This window comes from Canis aureus, chromosome 22 (genome assembly GCF_053574225.1).
Source record: "Canis aureus isolate CA01 chromosome 22, VMU_Caureus_v.1.0, whole genome shotgun sequence".
NCBI lineage: Eukaryota > Metazoa > Chordata > Mammalia > Carnivora > Canidae > Canis > Canis aureus.
The window spans coordinates 41,665,037-41,690,269 of NC_135632.1; the positions used below are offsets into that span (position 1 = coordinate 41,665,037).

Here is a 25,233-nt window from a genome sequence, read left to right on the forward strand (position 1 = left end):
TGGGGGGTGGGAGGAGAAGGAAAAGCAGACTCTGTTGAGTAGGGAGCCAGATGTGGGACTCCATCCCAGGATCCTGAGATCATGACCTGTGTGGAAGGCAGACACTAAACTGACTGAGCCATTCAAACACCTCTCTTTTTTCTTTTTTAAAAGATTTTGTTTATTTGAGAGAGTGAGCACAAGTGGAGGTGGGGGGCAGTGTAAGGCAGATGGAGAAGCAGACTCCTTCACTGAATGAGGAGCCAGATGCAGAGTTCAGTCTCAGGACCACGAGGTCATGACTTGAGCCAAAAGCAGATGCTTAACTGACTGAGCCACCCAGGCGCCCCCACAACCATTCTTATTATATACCTCATGAGTTGTGGAAAAATAGGCCTTTGGTATTGCTTGGTATTCTATTGTAAGGAAGCTCTTTCCCTTCTCCCATTTGTATATGTGTATTTATATCATTACTTTGATGAATAATTACTTTGTGCAATGGGTCATAATTTGATATTACTGCCAATATCCTTCTTTGTTGGGATGCCAAAGTCATCCTAGATTTATCCAATGTGGTCCCTTCAAGCTAGCTTCTGTGTTCTGTGGACCTATCTCTATCATGTTTGAGCATTTCATTATTTTCTGACAGCACATGGGTGTTCTGGGTTATTTTGTGCTTTTTCTCTGCCAGCTCTGGAACCAATCATTTCTCTGGGGAACCTTTGGTATTTAGAAGCCAAGATCTGGACATTCTTTGTGCTTATTGCTATGAGGCATCATTGTTTCTAGGCCTTCTTAATATTCAGAGTTAGAAAAAAATATATCCATTCATACACATACATTTATAATTGCTTTTATATATATTATACATATTTGGAACAAAATTCATGCATTCATATCAATACTTCCAATTTTATTTTTTTTATTTTTATTTTTTTTTAATTTTTATTTATTTATGATAGTCATATATATATAGAGAGAGGCAGAGACATAGGCAGAGGGAGAAGCAGGCTCCATGCACTGGGAGCCCGACGTGGAATTCGATCCCGGGTCTCCAGGATCGCGCCCTGGGCCAAAGGCAGGTGCCAAACCTCTGCACCACCCAGGGATCCCAGTACTTCCAATTTTAATTCAATACCTTAAGATTCTTTCAAGCCTTCCCACTTCCCATGTTTGTAAATCCCTTCTCAGGTAGAGACAGACCTGGTTCCCATTACTCTCCATACTTCTACTGATTTGTTTAGTCAGTCAAACTTACTTCTTTGTAACAGACTCTGTCAACTCTGGCCACCTCTGCTATGTCATCCTCTGTCTTCCTTGCCATTGCCACTCTTCCTCCTTCACCCCTGTGCTTAGTTCCTCCTCTCCCCAATGCCCCCTTTCCTCAAATGCAGACATATTGACCTTGGGAGAAGGGAAGGTGAGAGGAGATGGATTAAGAAAAATGAAGGGTTAGGTATTCTTTTTTATACATTCTCTTCCCTTAACTTCTCCCACCTCACTGTTCACACTCAGGTACTTAACCTGTCTTGGGAGGCTCATTCCTGAGTGTCTTTCAGGTCTGTCTTACCTCTCTCTGCTATGTTTCTACCTCCACTGTCTAGGAATTGGTGAGCACTTTTTACTTTCAGTGCAATATTATTTAATGCATTTAGCACCTTTTGCTTAGTAAATCAGTTGTATTAGCGTATTATACTATAAATCCTTATTGGTTACAAACTCCTTTAAAACCAAGACACTATATATATACATATAAAGATTTTATTTATTCATGAGAGACAGTCAGAGACACAGGCAGAGGGAGAAGCAGGCTCCACGCAGGGAGCCCGATGTGGCACTTGATCCCGGGACTCCAGGATCATGCCTTGGGCCAAAGGCAGGTGCCAAACCACTGAGCCCGCAAGGGGGATAGTCAGGGATCCCCCCAAGACTATATTTTTTCATCTCTCTCTTTCTCTGTTTGAAGCCAGGTCTTTGATTACAAGTTAGAATTTTTCCTGCAAAGATTGAGAGAGAGGGATCTTTCTGTCCCACATTATGAATGGGGGGGGGGATCATGAGTAGTTTAATAACATTTAACATCCCTCATTATTGGGGAGATGAGGAAAAAAATAGTAAATAAAAATAAATAATAAAAAGGTAGGGTGATCATTTTTATTATATAAAATATAAATATATTACATATATTTTATTATGTAAAAGTATGAAATCATTGTTGGGATCCTAAAATAAAGTTATTCTAATGTAATCTTAAGAAAATTGTTTCTGTCTTGTAAACAGGTTTACATGAGGATTTATTAAAGATTGAGGTGGCAGAAACTGAAAATAGGCATTCTGAAGACACTTGATGCAAATTCCTAGCAGGGAATGACAATTGCTTCCTCCCTAGCATGCCTTACAGAGCTGAACTTCCTTTTTTTCTTTTTCCAAATTCTTCTCTCAGGAATGTGTACCAGAGGTTAATGTGCCTATTTGGTGATAAAGATGGGAATTCTTATCACAGCCTTCAAGATCTCAGGTGGTTTGGCACCTGCCTACCTTTTTTATAATGTCTCCTAAAGCTCATTGTCTCACTCTTTGTATTTCAACCACACTTTGTTCTGACATTTTATAGAATTTGCAAGCACTTCCCTGCCTCAGGATTTACCCCCTTATTGTTCCCTATGCCTGGATACTCTTTTCACATGGCTGAGTCTTCATCTTTCAGGTATCAGTTTAAATGTTACCTCCTCTGGTGACATCCCCTGGCTCCTCAAATCTCTTTGTATTTTTGCGCATAGCAACGACCACAGCTCTATTAATATAATGTATATAAGCATGGTTTTCCCTATTCGTGTCAGTTCTAGGAGGGTAGGAGCCCTTTGTCTTGTTCACATCCTAAGCACACATGGTAGGTGTTTGGCAGGTCTCTGTTAACCAGATGAAGTTCTGCATGAGTTCTCCTGGAAAAGAGTGGTGTTCAGAGTGGGGCACTGAGCTGCTTCTTGTTTTGTTTGTAATGGTCTGTGCTGTCTCTGCCATTGATTTCCTGGTCATATCTTGGTCCCATAGATTCCCCTGTATCAGCGTGGTCCTCAGCCCAGCAGCATCAGCAGCACCTGGGAATTTGTTAGACATACCGGTTGTTGGCCCTTGACTTAGACCTGCTGAATTGGAGTCTCTAGGGGAGGGGCTCAGTAATCTGCATGTTAATAAGCCTCCAGCTGATTCTAATACCTGCTGAAGTGGGAGAACCATTGCCCTAGTCCTTGTAGCTTTTGGAAATGCATGGCATGAAGTGAAAGACAGTGAATTTCTCCTTCCCATGTGGTGATGGCTTTATGGCTTATGGATTGGTTTTTGGGAGGAGTGGACCTGATTTAGGAATATACTGGATGAATAAAAGATTACTAGAATTATTAGGATTACAAGGAATCTCTATGAACCATCGTGGGGGACCAGAGAAACCTGTGGAGTTAAATTGAGTAGGATGGTGCCGATGAGGAAGATAAGTGGAGTAAACATAATTGCTGATGGGCTGAGATGAAGGGGATAAAAAGTGAAGAATTTTGCAACATTGTGGTTCCCTCTGGGGTTGGCGAGGAGCCTTTCAAGGAACATTGACTACTACTTCCACTTTACACCCCCCCCAACCCCTATTCTGATGTATTTTAATATGTCTCAGGAGTCAGATGAGAGTGTGTATAATTTAAAAAAGCTCCCAAGGTAATTTTGATAGGATGAAAAAAAAATATTCAAAGGACAAAATACAAATGGTTTTTAAGGTTATTATTCCATGGTGATTCTGTCCATGTTTCTAATAAATATGCGTCCTCCATTTTGACTTAGTCTGTTTCTTAGAAATTGCTTTTGTTATGTAGACCGTCAGGACTTCTGGAGGTAACACAATGTTCTTTTTGAAGCAAATTTTGAAGTGAATTTTAGACTAGAAGTGGGTTTTTCCCCCCCCAGTTTTAAAATGTAGTTTCAAGCTCTTTTTTATTAAGTAAATATTTCAAAACCAGTGCACTGGAGATCTGACTTGAGATTTGATTTTTTTTTTTTTTTTGGTTCAGAAAATACAAGCCACTAATGTGCTCTTGAGCCTCCATGAAGCTCTCAACTGTTTGATATCCAGAAGTGGGTTAAAGGTTATTTTCTGCATGAGCTTTTTAAAATGGAAAGTCTGTTAGGCTTTTGAGCAGTATTCTGAAGATGAGACACTCCAGTTGCCCTCATATTGGTTTGAACAAATTTGGAAGTAGTCTGGACAAATCTTTGATCAAGAAATATCCCTATTACGATCATTATGATCAGGTAGGGATTTTATATTGTTAGAAAGTCAGTTTTGCTGTGAGAGCTGCCCCAACAATTGTTAAAATGCCAACGACAGTGTTTCGCGTCTTGAGGTCACTATTGGAAGAACCCTTAATTTGTTCAAAAAGTTCTTTTTTTTTTAATTTTTAAAATTTATTTATGATAGTCACACACCCAGAGAGAGAGGCAGAGACACAGGCAGAGGGAGAAGCAGGCTCCATGCACCAGGAGCCTGACGTGGGATTCAATCCTGGGTCTCCAGAATCGTGCCCTAGGCCAAAGGCAGGTGCTAAACCGCTGCACCACCCAGGGATCCCTGTTCAAAAAGTTCTGATTGAAGCATGACCTTTAGGGACTCTGTTTAAAATGCTGTTTTTAAAAAAATTTTTTGGATTAAAATAATAATTCTGTTTGACTTCATACACAGCAATTTTCTTAGATCCACTATAAATGAGGTTTAAAAACTTTCACATTCTAGAATAGAGCTAGCTTTGTTTTTAGTAAATTTATTTTTCATATTCTTATTTTCAGATATTAGTTGCTACTTTTCTACTGAAACATATACAGTTTGGGCATTAGACTTGAAGAATCCTACTTTCATGGTTTCCAAGCCATCATCATCATGTCTAACTTAGCCAACTGTAACTCCCATGGAAGGGAGAGGAGAGACTGAAATAGGATTCTATTCAAAATAGAGCAATATTTTTTTTCCTGTAATTTCATTCTGCTATGGCTATCTAAATGAATAGAGATCCCTGGTGTATGTTTGACACAGAGTCAGTGATTATTGTTATATTTTCTAGCTTTATTGAGATGTCATTGATATAACATTGTGTAAGTTTAAGATGTACTACATGTTGATTTGATACATGTATATATTGCAAAATGATTACTACCACAGTGTTAGGTAACCTCTGCATCATATCACATACTTAACTTTCTTTTTTGTAGTGAGAACATTTACAATTTATTCTCTCAACAACTTTCAAACATCTACTGCAATATTATTAACTATAATCACCATGCTGTGCATTAGATTCTTAGAACTTATTCACTATAAAATTGGAAGTTTGTATGCTTTGACCAACATTTACCCATCTCCCTCCCTCATCCCCCCCAGCCTCTGGGAACCACCATTTTAGTTTGTTTCTATGAGCTTAGCTTTTTTAGATTCCACATGTAAGTACTTAGATATCATATAGTATCCGTCTTTCTTGGTCTTATCCCACTTAACATAATGACTTAAAGGTCGACTACCCCATGTTGTTGCAAATAGCTGAGTTTCCTTTTCTCTTGTGGCTGAATAATATTCCATTATGTATATGTGTAACATATATACCACATCTTCTTTATCAATTCATCCATTGATTGACTCTTAAGTTATTTTCATATCTTGGCTATTGTGAATAATGCTGCAGTGAGCATGGGGGTACAGATATATCTTTGAGATCCTATTTTCATTTGTCAGTGACTATTGAGACAAGATTATACATCCCATATGATAATCAGTTCCATGAGGAAAGGGACTCTTTGTTTTGGCAGAAGGGTGTATATGTAGTGCTTTGCAAATGCTTAGTTTTCAGTGTGTTTGTTCAGTAATTTCGGATATGGTAGCAAATATATACACTATTAATAATGTAAATTTTCCTGGGATGCCTGGATGGGCTCATTTGGTGAAGCGTCTGACTCTTGATTTTGGCTCAGATCATGATCTCAGGGTTATAGGTTTGGGCCCCATGTTAGGCTCCACACTCAGCAGAGTCTGCTTGATATTCCCTCTCCCTCCCCTTGCTTGCTCTCTCAAATAAATCTTAAAAAAAATAATGTAAATTTTCTTTAAATATTTATTTCCACCTAATTAAAAATGTGTAATATAGTCATGGCATCAGAATGTAATTTAAAAATTATTATAAAAGTGCATTTTTTGAAAACTTTGAACAGGACATATGTAAAAGGGTGAAGACTTCCTTGTCTTTTCTCTACCCCTCACCTTTTGGTCCCACCCCAGGAGACAGCAATTTGAGAGGGTCATTCTAGATTTTCATTGTTACTAGTTGCATTATCTTTTCCTTTCGGGTTATAATAAGGTCACATCAGCATTTTCATAAGGATTGGAACTAAAGTTTTAGCATTGAGTAAATATATGTACTTTAAATGTTCATTTTGGTAGAAGATTGAGTTTATACCAATCAACATTTGTTTTCCTTATTTTATCGATAGGAATAACTTTTAAAGGAAGTTCATCTTTGGAGATAGAAAAAAATATTTAATTTTTTTCCTGAGATTTTTAAGGAGATGAAAATATTTTTTGAAATCTTTATCTTTCCCCTTTCCTTACAATTCTCTTTTCTTTTCTTTTCTTTTCTTTTCTTTTCTTTTCTTTTCTTTTCTTTTCTTTTCTTTCTTTTCTTTTTGAGTACATGCTTATGCTGAGAGGTGGGAGGAGGGGCAGAAGGAGAGGGAGAGACCGTTTTAAGCAGAATTGTACTGAACCAGGAGCCCTGCAGCAGGCTCGATCTCATGACCCCAATATCATGGCCTGATGCAAAATCAATAGTCTGATGCTTAACTGAGCCACCGAGGTGCCCCTTACAATTCATCTTATGTTTGATTGTTTAACTATTGATCAAGGTTATAGATATGTTAAAAATATAAATCAGAAAGAATGAGGTTATAGGACATTAACTATAATGAATGTTTTTGTAAAACTCTTTCTTTCTTTGTAGTCTCTTATATATGCACAGAATTTGACCATCTCCCATACCCGCCTACCCCCCCCCCCTTTTTTTTTTTTGCTTTAAATCTTTTGAGGTTTTTCCATTGCTTATGGCATAAAATTCAAAAGTCCTGGTTTGGTAGACCAACTGTGGCTCCAGCATATTTCCTACTCTCTGTTTTTCCTCCTACACCTGAAATGTGTTTTCATTGCATCAACTTCCCCTTCTTAAAACATGCTCTTCATCTTCATGTCTTTGTGTGAACACTTGTTCTCTGCTTTCTGGCTGGATTTTTTAAATTCAATTTTTAAAAATTCCAGTATACATTCAATTAACATACAATGTTTTATTAGTTTCAGGTATACAATAGAGTGATTCAGCAATTCTATACATTACTCAGTGCTCATTATAAGTGTATTCTTCCTCCCCTTCACCTGTTTCACCTCACTCCCCCCCCACCTACTGCCCCTCTGGTAACCATCAGTTCTCTATTGTTGAGTCTATTTTTTTCATCTTTATTTTAAAAATTCATTTTGTTACTTAAATTTCACATATGAGTGAAATTGTGTACTGTTTTTCTTTGACTGGTTTATTTCACTTAGTATAATATTCTTAGACTTGATCCAGGTTGTTGGAAATGGCAAGATTTCGTCCCCCCACCCCCCATATCTTGGCTGTTTTTTTTCCTTTTTTGTTTTGGAAGTTCAATTTGCCAACATATAGTATAACACCCAGTGCTCATCCATCAAGTGCCCTCCTCAGTGCCCATCACCCAATTACCCCAACCTCCCACCCACCTCCCCTTCTGCAACCCTTTGTTTCCCAGAGTTGGGAGTCTCTCATGGTTTGTCTCCCTCTCTAATTTTTCCCACTCAGTTACCCTCCATTCCCTTATAATCCTTTTAATATTTCTTATATTCCCCGTATGAGTGAAACCATACCATATAATGATTGTCCTTCACTGATAGACTTATTTCATTCAGCATAATACCCTCCAGTTCCATCCACGTTGAGGCAAGTGGTGGGTACTTGTCGTTTCTGATGGCTGAGTAATATTCCGTTGTGTGTGTGTGTATATATATACATATATACACACCACATCCTTTATCCATTCATCTGTTGAAGGACATTGTGGCTCCTTCTGCAGTTTGGCTATTGTGGACATTGCTGCTGTAAACATTGGGGTGCAGGTGTCCTGGCGTTTCATTACATCTGTATCTTTGGGGTAAATACCCAGTAGTGCAAATGCTGGGTCATAGGGTAGCTCTATTTTTAACTTCTTGAAGAACCTCCACACTGTTTTCCGGAGTGGCTGTACCAGTTTGCACTCCCACCAACAGTGCAAGAGGGTTTCTCTCCAACATTTATTGTTTCCTGTCTTGTTAATTTTCTCCATTCTCACTGGTGTGAGGTGGTATCTCATTGTGGTTTTGATTTGTATTTCCCTGATGGCAAGTGGTGCAGAGCATTTTCTCATGTGCTTGTTGGCCATGTGTAAGTCGTCTTTGGAGAAATTTTTGTTCATGTCTTTTGCCCATTTCATGATTGGATTGTTTGTTTCTTGGGTGTTGAGTTTGATAAGTTCTTTATAGAATTTGGATACTAGTTCTTTATCTGATATGTCATTTGCAAATATCTCCTCCCATTCTGTAGGTTGTATTTTAGTTTTTTTGACTGTTTATTTTGCTGTGCAGAAGCATTTTATCTTAAGTCCCAGTAGTTCATTTTTCCTTTTGTTTCCCTTGCCTTCATAGATGTATCTTGCAAGAAGTTACTGTGGCCAAGTTCAGAAAGGGTGTTGCCTGGTTCTCCTCTAGGATTTTGATGGATTCTTGTCTCACAACTAGATCTTTCATCCATTTTGAGTTTATCTTTGTGTATGGTGTAAGAGAATGGACTAGATTCATTCTTCTGCACATGGCTGTCCAATTTCCCCAGCACCATTTATTGAGGAAACTGTCCTTTTTCTAGTGGATATTCTTTCCTGCTCTGTCAAATATTAGTTGACCATAAGTTGTCTGGATTCTTTATTTTATTCTATTGATCTGTCTGTTTTGTGCCAGTACCATACTGTCTTGATGATCACAGCTTTGTAGTACAGCTTGAAATCTGGCATTGTGATGACCCCAGCATTGGTTTTCTTTTTCAAAATTCCTCTGGGTATTCAAGGTCTTCTCTGATTGAATACAAATCTCAAGATTATTCCAACCTTGGGAAGAAAGTCCATGGTATTTTTATAGGGATTGAGTTGAATGTGTAAATTGCTCTGGGTAGCATAGATATTTTCACAATATTTATTATTCCAATCCATGAACATGGAATGCTTTTCCATCTCTTTGTGTCTTCCTCAAGTTCTTTCAGAAGTCTTCTGTAGTTTTTAGGGTATAGGTCCTTTACCTGTTTGGTTAGGTTTATTCCTAGGTATCTTATGGTTTTGGGAGCAATTGTAAATGGGATTGATTCCCTAACTTCTCTTTCTTCAGTGTCATTGTTAGTGCATAGAAATGCCACTGATTTCTGTACATTGATTTTTGTATACTGCCACATTGCTGAATTGCTGTATGAGTTCTGGCAAACTTGGGGTGGAGTCTTTTGGGTTTTCTATATACAGTATCATGTCATATGCAAAGAGGTAGAGTTTGACTTCTTTGCCAATTTGAATGCTTTTTGTTTCTTTTTGTTGTCTGATTGCTGAGGCTAGGACTTTCTAGTACTATGTTGAATAGCGGTGGAGAGAGTGGACATCCTGATTGTGTTCCTGATCTTAGGGGAAAGGCTCTGTTTTTCCCCATTGAGAATGATATTTGCTGTGGACTTTTCATAAATGGCTTTTAAGATATTGAGGAATGTTCCTCTATCCCTACAGTTTGAAGAGTTTTAATCAGGAATGGATGCTGTATTTCATCAAGTGCTTTCTCTGCATCTATTGAGAGGATCATATGGTTCTTCTTTTTTCTCTTTGTTGATGTGATCTATCATGCTGATTGTTTTATGAGTGTTGAACCACACTTGCATCCCGGGGATAAATCTCACTTGGTCATGGTGAATAAACTTCTTCATGTACTGTTGGATATTGACTAGTATCTTTTTTATTTATTTATTTATTTTTTATTGACTAGTATCTTGGTGAGAATTACTGCATCCATGTTCATCAGGGATATTGGTGTATAAGTCTCCTTTTGGTGGGGTCTTAGTCTGGTTTTGGAATTAAGGTGATGCTGGCCTCATAAAACGAGTTTGGAAGTATTCCATCCCTTTCTATCCTTCAGAACAGTTTTAGTAGAATAGGTATTATTTCTTCTTTAAACGTTTGATAGAATTCCCCTGGGAAGCCATCTGGCCCTGGACTTTTGTGTCTTGGGAAGTTTTTGATGACTGCCTCAATTTCGTCACTGGTAATTGGCCTGTTTAGGTATTTCATTTCTTCCTGTTCCACTTTTGTTAATTTGTAGCTTTCTAGAAATGCATCCATTTCTTCTAGATTGCCTAATTTGTTGGCAGATAGCTGCTCATAATATGTTCTTAAAATCGTTTGTATTTCCTTGGTATTGGTTGTGTTTGCTCCTCTTTCATTTGTGATTTTATTAAGTCCTTTTTCTTTTTAATAAAGCTGGCTAGGGATTTATCTATCTTATTAATTTTTTGAAAGAGTGAACTCTCCTGGTTTTATCTGTTGTACAGTTCTTCTAGTCTCTATTTCATTGAGTTCTGCTCAAATCTTATCTCTCTTCTTCTGCTTGGTGTAGGCTTTACTTGCTGTTCTTTCTCCAGTTCCTTTAGGTGTGAGGTTAGCTTGTGTATTTGAGTTTTTTTGAGAGTGGTTTGTATTGCAGTGTTTCCCTCTTAGGAGTGCTTTTGCTTTATCCCAAAGATTTTGAACGGTTGTATCTTCATCCTCATTAGTTTCCATGAATCTCTTTAATTCTTCTCTAATTTCCTGGTTGACCCATTCATCTTTTAGTAGGATGCTCTTTAACCTCCATGTGTTTGAGTCTTCCAAGTTTCTTCTTGTGATTGTGTTCTAGTTTCAAAGCATTGTGGTCTGAACATATGCAGGGACAATCCCAATCTTTTGGTATCGGTTGAGACCTGATTTGTGACCCAGTATGTGGTCTCTTCTGGAGAAAGTTCCATGTGCACTTGAGAAGAATGTGTATTCAGTTACGTTTGGATGGAAAGTTGTGTATGTATCTGTGAAATCTATTTGGTCCAGTGTATCATTTAAGGCCCTTGTTTCTTTGGAGATGTTGTGCTTAGAAGATCTGTCATTTGCTGAAAGTGCCATGTTGAAGTTTTCTATTAGTGTATTATTAAGTTTCTCTTTACTTTGGTTATTAATTGATTGATCTACTTGGCAGTTCCTACGTTAGAGGGATAAATTTTTTTTTAAATTTTTTTATTTTTAATTTTTATTTATTTATGATAGTCACAGAGAGAGAGAGGCAGAGACATAGGCAGAGGGAGAAGCAGGCTCCATGCACCGGGAGCCCGACATGGGATTCGATCCCAGGTCTCCAGGATCGTGCCCTGGGCCAAAGGCAGGCGCTAAACCGCTGCGCCACTCAGGGATCCCTAGAGGGATAAATATTTATGATTCTTAGGTGTTCTTGTTGGATAGACCCTTTAAGTATGATGTAGTGTCCCTTGTCATCTCTTACTACAGTCTTTGATATGAACTCTGTAATTTATCTGATATGAGGATTGCTATCCCAGCTCTCTTTTGAGGACCATTTGAATGGTAAATAGCTCTCCACTCCATCATTTTCAGCTGGAGGTGTCCTTAGGTCTAAAATGAGTCCCTTGTAGACAGCGGATAGATGGGTCTTGCTTTTTTATCCAGTCTGATAACCTGGCATCTTTTGATGGGATCATTTATCCCTTTCACGTTCAGAGTAACTATTGAAAGATATGAATTTAGTGTCATAATATTACCTATTCAGTCTCTGTTTTTGTGGATTGTTTCTTTGGGCTCCCTCTTTCTTTCTCTCCCACCCTTTCCTATTAAGGGTGCCCCCTTAATACAGAGCCGGTTTCGTGGTCACGTATTCTTTCAGTTTCTACGTATCCTGGAAGCTCTTTATCTCTCTTTCTATTCTGAATGACAGCCACGCTGGATAAAGTATTCTTGGCTGCATGTTCTTTTCATTTAGTACCCTGTATATATTATGCCAGCCCTTTCTGGCCTGCTAGGTCTCTGTGAAGAGGTCTGCTGTTAATCTGCTATTTCTCCCCATATAAGTTAAGAATCTCTTGTCTCACACTGCTTTAAGAATTTTCTCTTTATCCTTGAATTTTGCAAGTTTCACTATTAAATGTTGAGGTGTTGAATGGTTTTTATTGATTTTTCGGGGGGTCCTCTCTTTCTCTTGGATCTGAATGCCTGTTTCCTTCCCCAGATTTGGGAAATTCTCAGCTAGGATTTGTTCAAACATACTTTGTGGTCCTCTTTTTGTCTCAGCCTTTTCTGGAATCCCAATTAGACATATATTCTTCCTTCTCCAGCTATCATTTATTTCCCTAAGCCTTTCCTCATGGGCTGTTAATTGTTTTTCTCTTTTTTTTCCCCTCAGCTTCCTTCCTTTCCATCAACTTGTCTTTTATGTCATTCACTCTCTTTTCTACCTTATTAACCCTAGCAGTTAGAACATCCAGTTTGGATTGCATCTCATTTAGTATATTTTTAATTTTGGCCTGATTAGACTTCAGTACTGCAGTAATGAAACCTCTAGAGTCCTTTGTGCTTTTTTCCAGGGCCGCCAATAGCTTTATAATTGTACTTCTGAGTTGAATTTCTGACATTGTATTGAAATCCAGATTCTGTAACTCTGTGGCAGAGAGTACTGTTTCTGGTTCTTTCTTGTGTGGTGAATTCTTCCTTCTGGTCATTTTTGTCCAGTGCAGAGTGGTTGTATGAGTGGGCTGAGTCAAAAATATCAACCATGACCTAAGTAAAATACACCCTAGGTGACTCTGAAAACGTCAGAGACTAGAAAATAAAAGAAAAAGATGAACAGAACAAAATAAAATATTGACCTCTAAGGTCAAAATCAAATTTTAAAACAAAGTAGTAAAAATAAAAAGCAAAAACTCAAAAACAAAGAAGAAGAAAAAAATATTAGAGAAATAAAGAAAAAAGAAAGAAAAGGTGGGGATGCCTTGGGGGTGAGGCAGTGGTAGTGAAGAGAGAATATCATCTGAGGGATCCTAGAAAGGTGATCTTGGTTCTGAGTGTATTTGCTTCTGTGTGTTAGAAGATGCTCAATCTCAAGTTTATGTAAACCAGCAGCACTTATAGACAGCCCCAACATTGACCCCCAAAGCATAAACAAGATAAAAGAGGGAGACAGAATGGGAAGGAAGAGAGAATATAATCTCACAGAATGAACCAGCACAGTGTTCCACTTGATTCTGGGTCTATGTTTGTTATGTTTTAGAAAGTACTAATTTCTAGCATTGTAATACAAAACAAGGCAGAAAAAATAAAAAAAATACCCATATCTTGAATATGTACCAAAATTAAATTGAATATGTTGAAGGGAATCCAGAAGTGAAAAGTATATCTAAAACATGTTAACTGTAGGAATATGAAAGTCAAAAAGGAAAAACTTAAAAATGAAGAGCTGGTAAAATATTGTAGGATATTTATATTAAGGTGGGAAAAGAGAAAATATTGGAAAGTTTTAGTCTGTTATAAAAATGAGTTGTAATGGATAAAGGAAAGAAAAATGAAAAAAAGGACCGTCTAGTTCTATATACTATTTTCCCTCAGTCTTGGAGCTTTCTAGTGCTGCTTTGTCAGTAAACTTGTTCTTCCCATGTTCTTCCAGTAGTTCTTCTGGGGGAGGGGTCTGCTGTGCTGATTGTCAGGTGTCTGTGCCTGGCGGTGATGTCCTGCTCCTTGCCAGGTGTTGGGCTGTGTGTGAGCTGTTTATGCTGTGAGGCTTTCGTTTCCTAGAGGCCCTGCCTCTCCCAGGCACAAGGTGACACAAGGAAGAAAACAAAAATGATGGCGGCCAGATTTCCAGCTCTGGAGTCGAGCTCCCGTGAGTAACTAATGCAGTCTCCCAGTCCACGCTGGCCTAGATGTTCCCAAGGGCAGATGGAGGTGCACTGATTGCGCAGCTTGCAAGGCGCCTGGTTGCAGGAGAGTTTTCGCTGTCCTGTGCTCTCTGCGCTTCTGCCTGTCCAGGGGGAACGCAAGATCTCCGGCTTTGTCCGCTTGGGATCTGGGGCCCTGTTCCGCTGGACCAGTGCTCCTGGGGACTGCCTCTCCTGAAGGGAACCGAGCACAGCCAACTCTGTCTGGAGCCCGTCTGACTGGCTTCTCCAAAATGCCGTGGAGGGCTGCGGCGCTCCAGCCCTTTATCGATATTGGATTCTTGTTTTATGGTGAGCTTCCCCCCCAGGCGTCCCTCCTCGTATAGTGACTCCAGGAATCTTGAGGCTTCACTGCTCCTCCTGTGGTTCAGCCCGATTTCCCTGCTAAGTACTTTTCTGTCAGGGAAAACTCCTGTGCAGATTTATGAAGTTCCCGCTTCTCCAGGGCTTGGCTTTCATGGCCTGGAGGCTTTCGCAGCTCCGCTTTAGCCTGGCTACTCCAGGTTCCCTTCCCCTACTTTATTATTTATATATTTTTTTTCACCTTCTTACCTTGTTAGAAGTGAAAACTTTTCTCCCTGTAGCATTCCAGCTGTTCTCTCTTTAAATCTTAGGTCGAATATGTAGGTGTTCAGGATGTTTTGAAAATTATCTAGGTAAGTTATTGGGGCCAGGTGAGTTGAGGACCCCTACTCTTCTACCATCTTGCCCCATCTCCGATTTTGTTCTTTTTTATGACTGAATGATATTCCAGTGTGTGTGTGATATTCCACTATATACACATAAACACGCATATACACGCTCACACACCACCTCTTCTTTATCCATTCATCAGTCAGTGGAGACTTGGGCTGCCTCCATAATTTGGCGTGGTAAATAATCCTGCAATAAACAATAATAAATAAGGGTGCACGTATTCCTTTGAATTAGTGTTTTTGTATTTTTGGAGTAAACACTGAGTTATGATTACTAGATTATAAGTAAACACTGAGTAATATGATTACTAGATTATAAGATAGTTGTCTTTTTAACTTTTCGAGGAACCTCTTTACTTTTTTCCACAGTGGCTGTACCAGTTTGCATTCCTACCAACAGTGCATGAAGGCCCATTTTTCTCTACATCTTCATGAACACTTGTTTCTTCTGTTTTTGACTTTAGCCATTCTTACAGGAATGAGGTGATATCTTATTGTGGTTTTGATTTTCATTTCCATGATGATGAGTGATGTTCAGCATCTTTTGATGTGTCTGTTGGCCATCTGGATGTCTTCTTTGGAGAAATGTCCGTTCATGTCTTCAGCCCATTTTTTAAATTGGATTATTTAGTTTTTGGGTGTTGAGTTGTGAACATTTTTATATATTTCAGATACTAATTCTTACAGAGTTATCATTTGCAAATATCTTTTCCCATTATGTACATGGTCATTTTGTTCTGTTGATTGTTTCCTTTTCTGTGCAGAAGCTTTTTGTTTTGGTGTGGTCCCAATAGTTTATTTTTGCTTTTACCTCCTTGCTTCAGGAGTCATATCTAGAAAACAGTTGCCATGTCTGATACGAGAGAAATTACTCCCTATGTTATCTTCCAGGATTTTTATAGTTCTAGGTCTCACATTTAGGTTCAGGCTAGAATTTTCTTTACTTACTTTTCTGCCTGTCCACTTCCCACCTTCCCGTCAGCCAGCTCAAGGTCATCTTCCTGTGTTGTTTCGTGCTTTACTTTCTTTTCCAAGCATAATTCAGTGAACTCATTTCTGTTATAACATTTGTTCCATTCTATTACTTTATTAATTATGTTTTATCTCTGATAGTTTGTGAGCAAGTTAGGAAAAGCTCAGATGTCTGATTATCTTGGTTTGAATTCTAGCTTTGCCACTTAGTAGGTATATGCCTTTTGGCAAGTAACTTAAGTATTCTATGACTTAGCTCTATTGTCTATAAAATAGGTTAATACCAATACCTTTTTTATATGTTATTGGGAGAATTAAATGTGATCGTCTTCAGATACTCTGAGATAACATTTTTCACATGCTAAACAGTAAATGTTAGATATTTATTTTTATGGTTGTTTATTCAGTCCTTATTAGTGTCTCCAAAAAAAGAAGACACTTGATGGTTTTTATTACTTAAAGGGAAGTTTTCTATACAGACTTATAAATTAGTTTATCATTTTCGGTAATGCTTTAAAATATTTATGCTTATCACAGAAGTTTTGTTGTCTTTAGTTTTTACTGGTGGCTGGATTGTTTCATTTTTAAATATGCTGAAAATTTCCACCTTTCTTATGCCAAAATAAGTAATTAAGGAGCCAGGTAAGCACCCTCTATTTCTTTACACAGTAATATGTGTTATCTTTCTGAGGCATGGTTAATGCCCTTGGGTTGTCTGACCTTGTTCTTCTGTCTATGCAGGCCTTGTGTCGAATCACCCGTCATTCTCCTACTGCCTTCCAGAATGTTATTGAGAAGGTGGGACTGAACTCAGTAATAAACTCCCTGGCCACAGCCATCTGCAAAGTTCAGCAGTACATGTTGACCTTGTTTACTGCAATGCTGTCTTGTGGGATTCATCTTCAGAGGCTAATCCAAGAAAAGGTTTGACTTAGATTTCACCTATTACTGTACTTTAAAAATTGTTGTTGAGCTACTACAATTGCAGGAGAAAACAAGTAATGCCATTTCTGCAGAATGTAGTTTTCATCAGGGGACCTTTTTGAACTTTGCCAAATGTCTGTACCCCAGGCCATTCATCTGAAGATGTTGTGGAGTCTTTTAGTGATTAAAATAGAAATCCAGTAAATGGCTTTGCTGGCATGTTCCATTTCATTAATGAAAAGTTGGAAGATTTATGAGTCCTTTCTATATGATGATATTCCTTATGCCTCTTCCTCCTCAGCCCCCATCTCAACCCCCATATGCTTTGTCTTTTGTTTGGAGGGTCCCTTTATATTCTCTGCTTACTTGGACTCATTTTTACCCTTTTCCTTGTCTAATATTTGGCTAACACAAAGCACCTTGACAACTCCTTTTCTCTTGTTTTTAATTTAGTTTCCTTCTAATCCTAGGATATTCCTTTATTTTATATATAGTAGAATTTTAAAATATTCAGTTCCGATTACAAAACTTGCACAGCTATGAAGAAGTCTCTGTAGTAGCCTTCCTCAACATTCCTCTCCAGTTGCCTGATAGTGATCTGCAGACGAGAAGAAATGGGTATCACCTGGGAGAGGGTTGGAAATGCATCTTCTTAAGCCCCACCTCGAGCCTGCTGAATCTCAATCTACGTTTTAATGAGATCTCTAGGTGGTTTGTTTGAAGTCTATAATTTGAGAAGCCCTGTCCTAGAGTATTAGTATTGGGTGAGGTGTTACCAGGTAGAAAAAGTGGACCATGTTTATATATACATGTTTGGAAAGCTATGTGTCAAAGTGAAAGAGATAGTTTTAATTGTACAGCTTTTCCCAGTGTTTTGTATGCTCCTGCATATTATGTATCTTCACTAGGGGAATGTAGTGTGTGGTGTTCTTTAAACTTACTGGACAAGTTATCCTTATTTTAGAGGGGAGATGCCTGTCAAATTGGAGTTTTGAGAACTTGGTTAAGGTAATGCTACTAATAAGTGTAGAATGGAACCACTTTCTTACAGTTTTTGCCTTGGTTCTTCTGTGTTAGGGTCCACACACTAAATTCTGTTTTTTATAATAAAAGTTAACATTTCAGTAATTATGAATAATTTATTTACCTAGTAAACCTGATCTGTCAAACTCAAGATGGAGTTCTTGAGTTCTTGAGTTCAAATGATCTGTCAAATCATTTCTTGCCTTTACTCTGATTAGTCTGATTTAGACTGCCAAGAAGTTTGAGCCTCAGAGAAACAAATTTTTTCCTCAAGTCTGTGTATCTAATTTTTGCTATTAAATTTTCTAAGTCATTAAATATTGTTACATTGTATTAGAAAAAGCACCATTTGAATAGTTTTACGGTATAAATTATGATAAGAGAGGCTGAGTCTTTTTTTCACCCTCAGAACAGATATAGATTTTGTTCCAATATGGTATTTTACAAAGGGAGTAAAATGAGATGCATTGATTAATATGATTTTTGTAATTGTTTTATAATGTATATTCCATATTAACATAATAATCGAACGCTGAAAGGTATTGAATAAGTAATCTTTTGATTTTGATTAATATTGGTGCTGAAAAAAATTATGCTAGAAAAGATATACAAAATTTACTATCTTCACCATTTTTAAGTTTATAGTTAGTAGCGGTAAGTTTATTCACATTGTTTTGGGACAGATCTCTAGAACACTTTCATCTTTCGAAACCGACACCCTGTGCCCATTAAACATTTAGGATGCTGTGTTTTAAGGCTTTGGATTTTATTTGAATCTGTTTTAGTAGGCCTCCTCTGACATGGAACTGGCAGAGAAAGGGGGCCTACCTGTGCCTACCATATTGGAGTGGAAGTTCAGGTTCCCCAGTGGGCTTCTGTTGGCGCTCCAGGGATACAGAGAGCCCCTGTTTACTGCTGTACTGAGGTGGAAGTCCACACTTTCCATAGGCCTCCTTTGATGCCTGTCCCCCCCCCAAGCTGGGAGTGGGGAGGGCTCCTCATTTACTATCTCCCCTGGCACCAAAGAGTGGGAGTGTGAGCCTCATCATATCTTGTGGAAGGTGCTCAAGGTGCAGGCTTCCCGCTTGCCGTTTCTGCTGCCATCTTGACAGGGAAAGGAATCTTATTACTGCTATATATGGACAGTGGCCCAGGCTCTCCATGTGGTCTGTACTGATACCAGAGTTAGGACGAATGGCTACTGTTACTGCTAGGGTGAGATGTTATTGCCAGCTCTCCACTTGCTTTTTTCTGGTATTGTTCTCATGGGGAGAGTGTCGACAGTTGACTATTGAGGGTAGGAGTCTAGGCTCTCTACTTGCCCTTTGCTGATGGGGCTGGGATCATGGTTTTTCCATGATGTTTGGTTGGAGTAGAGTAGCTATGGTTTGAAAGTTTTCAATCTCTCTGAGCTGCCCCTTTCTTGGTCCTTGGCTCTAGAGAGCTGACCTTTCTTGTGTTTTGTTCCTATTGGTGTTCCTAGGTTTCTATCTTATCCAACACTCAATCCAGGATATCTGAGGCAAAACAAACAAACAAACAAAAAAACAAAGCAGTGAGCTCACTGCCAAGTGGATGCTCAGGTGCTGAGTTTCCTACTGGTTCTTCTTCTCTCTACTTTTCAGAGTTGTCTTATATTTGTTTATATCCAATGTCCAGGGTTTTTAGTTGTGCTTAGTGAGAAGAATAGGAAACAGTGCATCATCTTCTCTCTTATCCTTTATTTTTTAAAATGTTTCTATGACAGGTCAATAATATAGAGTGAATTCTCATTTAAAATGGAGGATTCTATTTTTTAATTAAAAAGAATTACAATTTATTGAACATTTACTATGGGAAGTTAGTGACTTGCCATCCTGGGGTTTTCATGGGTGAAACTTAGTGTGTTGAGTAATTTTGTCAAGTTCGTGAGGATGTCAGTGCTAGAGCTAATGCTCATGCCAGATGAATGAGGATGCAGAAAAATTTTGGATAGTGTTGATGCTCTGAAAAACAGAAAACAGTAATGTGATAGAGTGCAATAGGCAGTTGTGCAGGGAGTGGAGCCATATATCATTATCTGGGTGGGCAGGGCAGGGTGAATGTCAGGGAAGGCCTCTTTGAGGAGGTGTCATTCCATCTGAGCCCTGAATGACAAGAAGGAGTTTGCCCTGTGAAATCTCTGGGGAAAGAACTTTGTAGTTTAGCTTCCCCTGAGGCATGAGAGATCTTGGGAAGATCTAGAAAGAGAAAAAAGGCCCACAGAGCTAAACCTAGTGAGCAAGAGGAAAGAAGCCATTGGGAAGAAGCTGGGATGGGGTGGAGGGAGAGAGACCTAGATCATGTGGGGTTGTGGTCTTCCTCACAGGTTTTATTTTACTTAAAAGTGCATTTAAAAAATATACATGTATGTTTCGGGGGCAGGTTTAGCAACCTTCTTATTGCTAAGTTGAGTTACTTTTCTGAGTGTTTGGTTATTGACAGGTTAGAATGAATGGAAGAGGAGAGGACCTAGGAACAAATACCAGGTTTACTCTTTCCTATTGGACAGAAGAAGAACTGCATGTGTACTTTTGGGGAATCATGGCCTGTATATCATGATCTTTTTAAAATGGAAAATCAGTCCCCTAAAGAAGTTCATGGTATTCCTTTTAAATAAGAGAAATTACTGTTCAGTTCTGAGAAATTAGAAGCTAAAGAATAATACAGAATCAGCTATAATCTTACTGCCCAGAAATAATGACTATTAACACGTGGGTCTGTCTCCTTTTAGTCTTTTGTCTGTGTGTCTATGTATTTTATGCACACATTTATAAAATTAAGGTCAAAAAGTGTAGGTTTATCTTTTTTTAAGATTTGGAGACAGAGCATGCATGTGCATGTGTGTGTGTGTGTGTGTGTGTGGGGCAGGCGGGGAAGAAGGGCAGAGGGGTAGGGAGAGGGACAAGCAGACTCTGTACCCAGTGCAGGTCCCATGACCCTGAGACCTGAGACCATGACCCAAGCCTAAACCAAGAGTCAGATGCTCAAGCAACTGAGCCACCCAGGTGCCCCAATGTGTAGAGCTATACACATTGTTCATCCTGATGATATTTTGTCATTAAATATTCCCTAAGAACATTTAAAAATAATATACAATTTTTCATTGTGTGGTACTGCAATAATTTAATTCTTTCACTACTACTGAAGCACTTCTCATTTTTTGATTTCCATGGGTTGATGCAGTGAACATTGCGTTGCATACATCTTTGTGTTCACTCCTAATAGATTACCACAGCTGTTAATAGCAGGTCTGCATGGATACAGCTAGACTATCCTCTAGAAAGATAGATGATGAGAGTACTAGTGACTTGAAATTTGACCAGCAATCATTAAACATGTGCTGTCTCTTATAATGAAACACGGAGTAAGGGATTATTAGCAGCATACTGCATGTTTTCATAGTCACTTGCAGTTAGCAGCTAACCTGGGTCTCCATTGGAACTATGTGACAGTAGCCAGGTTTTCACCTTAAACTACATCATCCCCATTATTATTCCCTTCTGAATCCTGCTCATGTTCTCAAGCTGTAGTGAAGGAATTTGCTCAGTTTGCTTATCACCTGCAGGAGCTACTTGCATGTCAGTGCCCTTCGATGACTGTTACCCAGCACTGATGTGCATCTGTGTTGTTTATTTTGTGTTGTCATCTTTAAAAGGATCTGCTTTCTCATAAATATGCTAAATGGTGGAATATTCCTTTATCCAGAAACAAACGTTAGTTCTATACCCTGGAATGGGAAAAGTGAGTGATAACAGCCATGGTGTCAGGGGACTCTGAGTCACAAATCATGTGTTCTCAATATTCTAGTAACTGGAGAATTGAGCCATACAACAAATGACAAGTTGTCCATTTTCTTCTCTCCAAATACTCAACAGGATACTTTTTGAACCACTGGGAAATGGTACTTTATATGTAATCCTTGTGTCATTGCTAGTTTGGGAATTGATAACTTTCATAGTTCACATACGTGAGTGGTTGTGAATAAAGGGCTTATGGAACATGTGACCAGATGTAAGAGAAAACCATGTAGCTGCGGTGTGAGTTTATTTACTAGTCTTTGTCCTATACTTTTTTTTTTGGGTTTTCGTTGCTGTTTTAGCTTTATTTTTGTGGTTCTTCCAAGCTGTTAATGTGTCCTACAAATATTCAATCTTTAATACTTGGGGCTGGATTAGTTTGGGAGTTTGTAAATGTATTTCCTGTTGTTTTATTGAGGAGAGAGATGTTGGATGAGGTCATTGCAATTTCCCTTAATTATAAGAGCAAGAAACTTAAAGTAGGTAATACTCATCTAATTTATTTTTATCAGGTTATATTTATAACTTTTGTGAACTTTGGAGTTTTCATGTTTAGTACAGAAAATTCAGAATGTACTGAATACAGAAGACCAAAGTGTTTACCTCCTTGAGGTAATCTCTGTAAAAATTGTTATTATATCCCTTTCAAATTCATATTTGCTGTACATGGACACAACATATACACATATACATGTGTATACTTGTGTTTCCATATTCTTACCTCTTTGCTGCCACACACATTTTGTTAGAATCTTTTTGTAGAAATTGGATCAACTTATATATATATTGTTTGGTAATCCATATTTTTCTATTGCATGACATGTGAGGAATGTGTGTCTAAGTCAATATAACTCTTCTTCTTCTTCTTTTTTTTTTTTTTTTAAGATTTTATTTATTCATTCATGAGAAACAGAGAGAGGCAGAGGTAGAAGCTGGCTCCTCGCAGGGAGCCTGATGCGTGACTTGATCCCTGGACTGAGGATCATGCCCTGAGCCAAAGGCAGACGCTCAACCACTGAGCCACCCAGGCATCCCAGTATAACTCTTCAATATTATTTTTAAAGGGTAATGACATTCCATCACCGTTTATGAAATGCTTCCATGGAAGTATCACCATTTATCCTAGCAGCTCACTATTTATTGCCCCTCTAAGAATTATTTTTGCCATTGTTTTCCCAGGGAGAGCATTCTTATTGCTAAATTCTTTTGCATGGCCATCCTGAATTATTCCTTTAAGCTAAAACTTTTAAGTAAAATTGGTAGGTTACGTTCATTTTTAGAAAGTTATTTTCCCTTCCTAGTTTGTAGATAAAAAACCACTATGATTGCATATATGTTTGCAAATAGACTCAGTTCCAGTAAAAAGTGTGGAAGCATTGCATCCAGATTATGTGTCTCACATCTGCCAAAATATTTTGGTTTCAGACAGTATTAAATGCATGGCTACAGCCCTATCATCCCATCATCCCATCATCCCTTTCGCTTTACTTTTCTCTATCATTGAAAATTTCAGCCACGATACTTAGATGTCACATGGTAAATTCTTTTTCTTCCTTTTTTTTTTTTTTCCATAATCTTTGTCTTTTATTTCACTGAACCACAGTGAGTTATTTACGGGTTATTGGAAGTTTTGACTTTGGTCAGAAATCATGCTAGTTATGAAATTTATGATGTGATTTGTGATGTCAGGGTGACTGGTAGAAAGTGATTGGTTATGGAATATAGAACATCTGGTGAGAACAAGAACAGATTCTTCTATCTGTTTTTGCCAATATGGCTGAGTAGATACAAACTCTCGCTATAAAAAAACTTGAAAATGCTGGATAGTCCTGGAAGAGATAAGACTTTCAGGAAAATAACAAAGATGAAGAATCTAACAGTGAAGATGAAATGGAAATTGGAAGGGCTACTGTGAGAGTGATGGGGCCAAAGCCTGGTTATCAGTCAGGGCACTGGAGTGTGTGTGTGTGTATAGCATATATGTGTGTGGAGGTGGGGATATGTGTGTTTGTTCAGGGTTTGTGCATATGGGTGGGGTGTGTGTGTTGTGTTTGTGGAGGTATATGTATGGGGTATGGAGTAGGATTTATGTATATGTACAGGGTGTGTGTGCTAGCTGTGTGTGTGGTTTGTGTGTTTATGTGTAGGGTTTGTGTATGTGTACAGGGTGGGGGTGTGTGGGGGGTGGGGGTGTGTGTGGGGTGGGGGTATGTGTGCATTCCTGGGGTTTGTGTGTGGGCAGGGTGTGCAGGTTGTGGGTGGGGGTGTGGGTATATGTGAATGGGTGTGTTCAGTAAGAAGACTGAAACCTAAAAATTGTTGAGAGAACAATGTAATTGGGCCACATTTACCCATCATCCTCATCATCAATTTTCAGTACATGCTAATGTTGCCTCATCTCTGCTCTCTCTTCACTTGTATTTCATGTCTACATGCTTCTCTTACCTCTGAATTGTTTTGAAGTAAAACACAGACATTGTATCATTTGTAATTATTTCAGCTATATCTATAGAAGATAAGCAATATTTTAAAATAGATATATTAATAATATTATTAAACCCCAACCAATTAATAAGCTCTCTGTTTTGTTTTTCTGTTTTAAATAAGTTCCATTCAGAGTTCATTTGGCTTATTAATGATTATTTTCTAGATTATTTGAATCAGGATCAAATCAAGGTCTGTATGTCCCCTTTCTAATTCAGGTTGATTTGTCTTTTCATTGTCTTTAAATCTATAGATTCCCTTATCTTTTAAAAAATATTTATGTATTTAGTCTTTGAAATGAACCTGTTGGGCAGCCCCCGTGGCTCAGTGGTTTAGCGCCGCCTTCAGCCCAGGGTGTGATCCTGGAGACCTAGGAGCAAGTCCCACGTCAGGCTCCCTGCATGGAGCCTGCTTCTCCCTCTGCCTGGGTCTCTGCCCACCCCTCCCCCCCCCCCCCCCCCCCGCCCTTTCTCTCTCTCTGTGTCTCTCATGAATAAATAAATAAATATCTTAAAAAAAAATGAAATGAACCTGTTAAGGAAAACAGTCATAGTTCATGGGCCTTTCCATGTTTGGGTTTTGCTGATTGAATCTAGCAAACAACTTAGTGTGGTGTCCTTTAAAATGCTGGTCCTATATTTCTCATACAAGTTTATAGGTTTGATCAGATCCAAATTAGTTTTTTTTCCCCCCTGAAGATGTTTCATTGGTGGTGTATGTGTTTTTTTTTTTTTTCTTTTAAAGATTTTATTTATTTATTTGACAGAATGAGAAAGCACAAGCTGGTGGAGCAGCAGTGGCAGAGGAGAAGCAGACTCCCTCCTGAGCAAGGGATCCTGATGTGGGACTCGATCCCAGGACTCTGGGATCATGACCTGAGCAGAAGGCAAATGCTTAATTGACTGAGCCACCTAGGTGCCCAGGTGGTGTGTGTTTTTCATAACAGAATACATACACCGATAACTTGACTCTGCCTTTTCCCATACAAAGAGTGAGCAGTGGCTTCAGTTCCAATCTACCATACTGGTTATAAGTTTCCTCATCTGCTCTCCTCGTAGTGGTTTTAGCAGCCATTAACGATAATTGTTGAGATACATTGTTTTGTTATGGGTGAAAATATCCCGATATTTTAATATTATTGTTCTGACCTCCTGTCTTAATCAAAATTGCTCCATTTTCAAAGAACTCTTATCAATTCTGGTTACCCTGAGGAATGGTTTACATAAT

The 25,233-nt window shown here is 38.5% G+C and overlaps 1 protein-coding gene across 6 annotated transcripts in view; it reads left to right on the forward strand.

Moving 5' to 3' along the window:
* Positions 1-25,233, forward strand: part of ULK4 (unc-51 like kinase 4) — a 591,366-nt gene that overhangs the window by 134,962 nt on the left and 431,171 nt on the right. For 5 of the 6 annotated variants that reach the window (XM_077865647.1, XM_077865650.1, XM_077865649.1 and 2 more), the window contains one exon: positions 16,499-16,681. The exons of the other annotated variant lie outside the window; for it this stretch is intronic. In XM_077865647.1, coding sequence (XP_077721773.1) covers positions 16,499-16,681 — 183 coding nt within the window. The remainder of the gene's footprint in view (positions 1-16,498; positions 16,682-25,233) is intronic. 6 annotated transcript variants of the gene reach the window in all.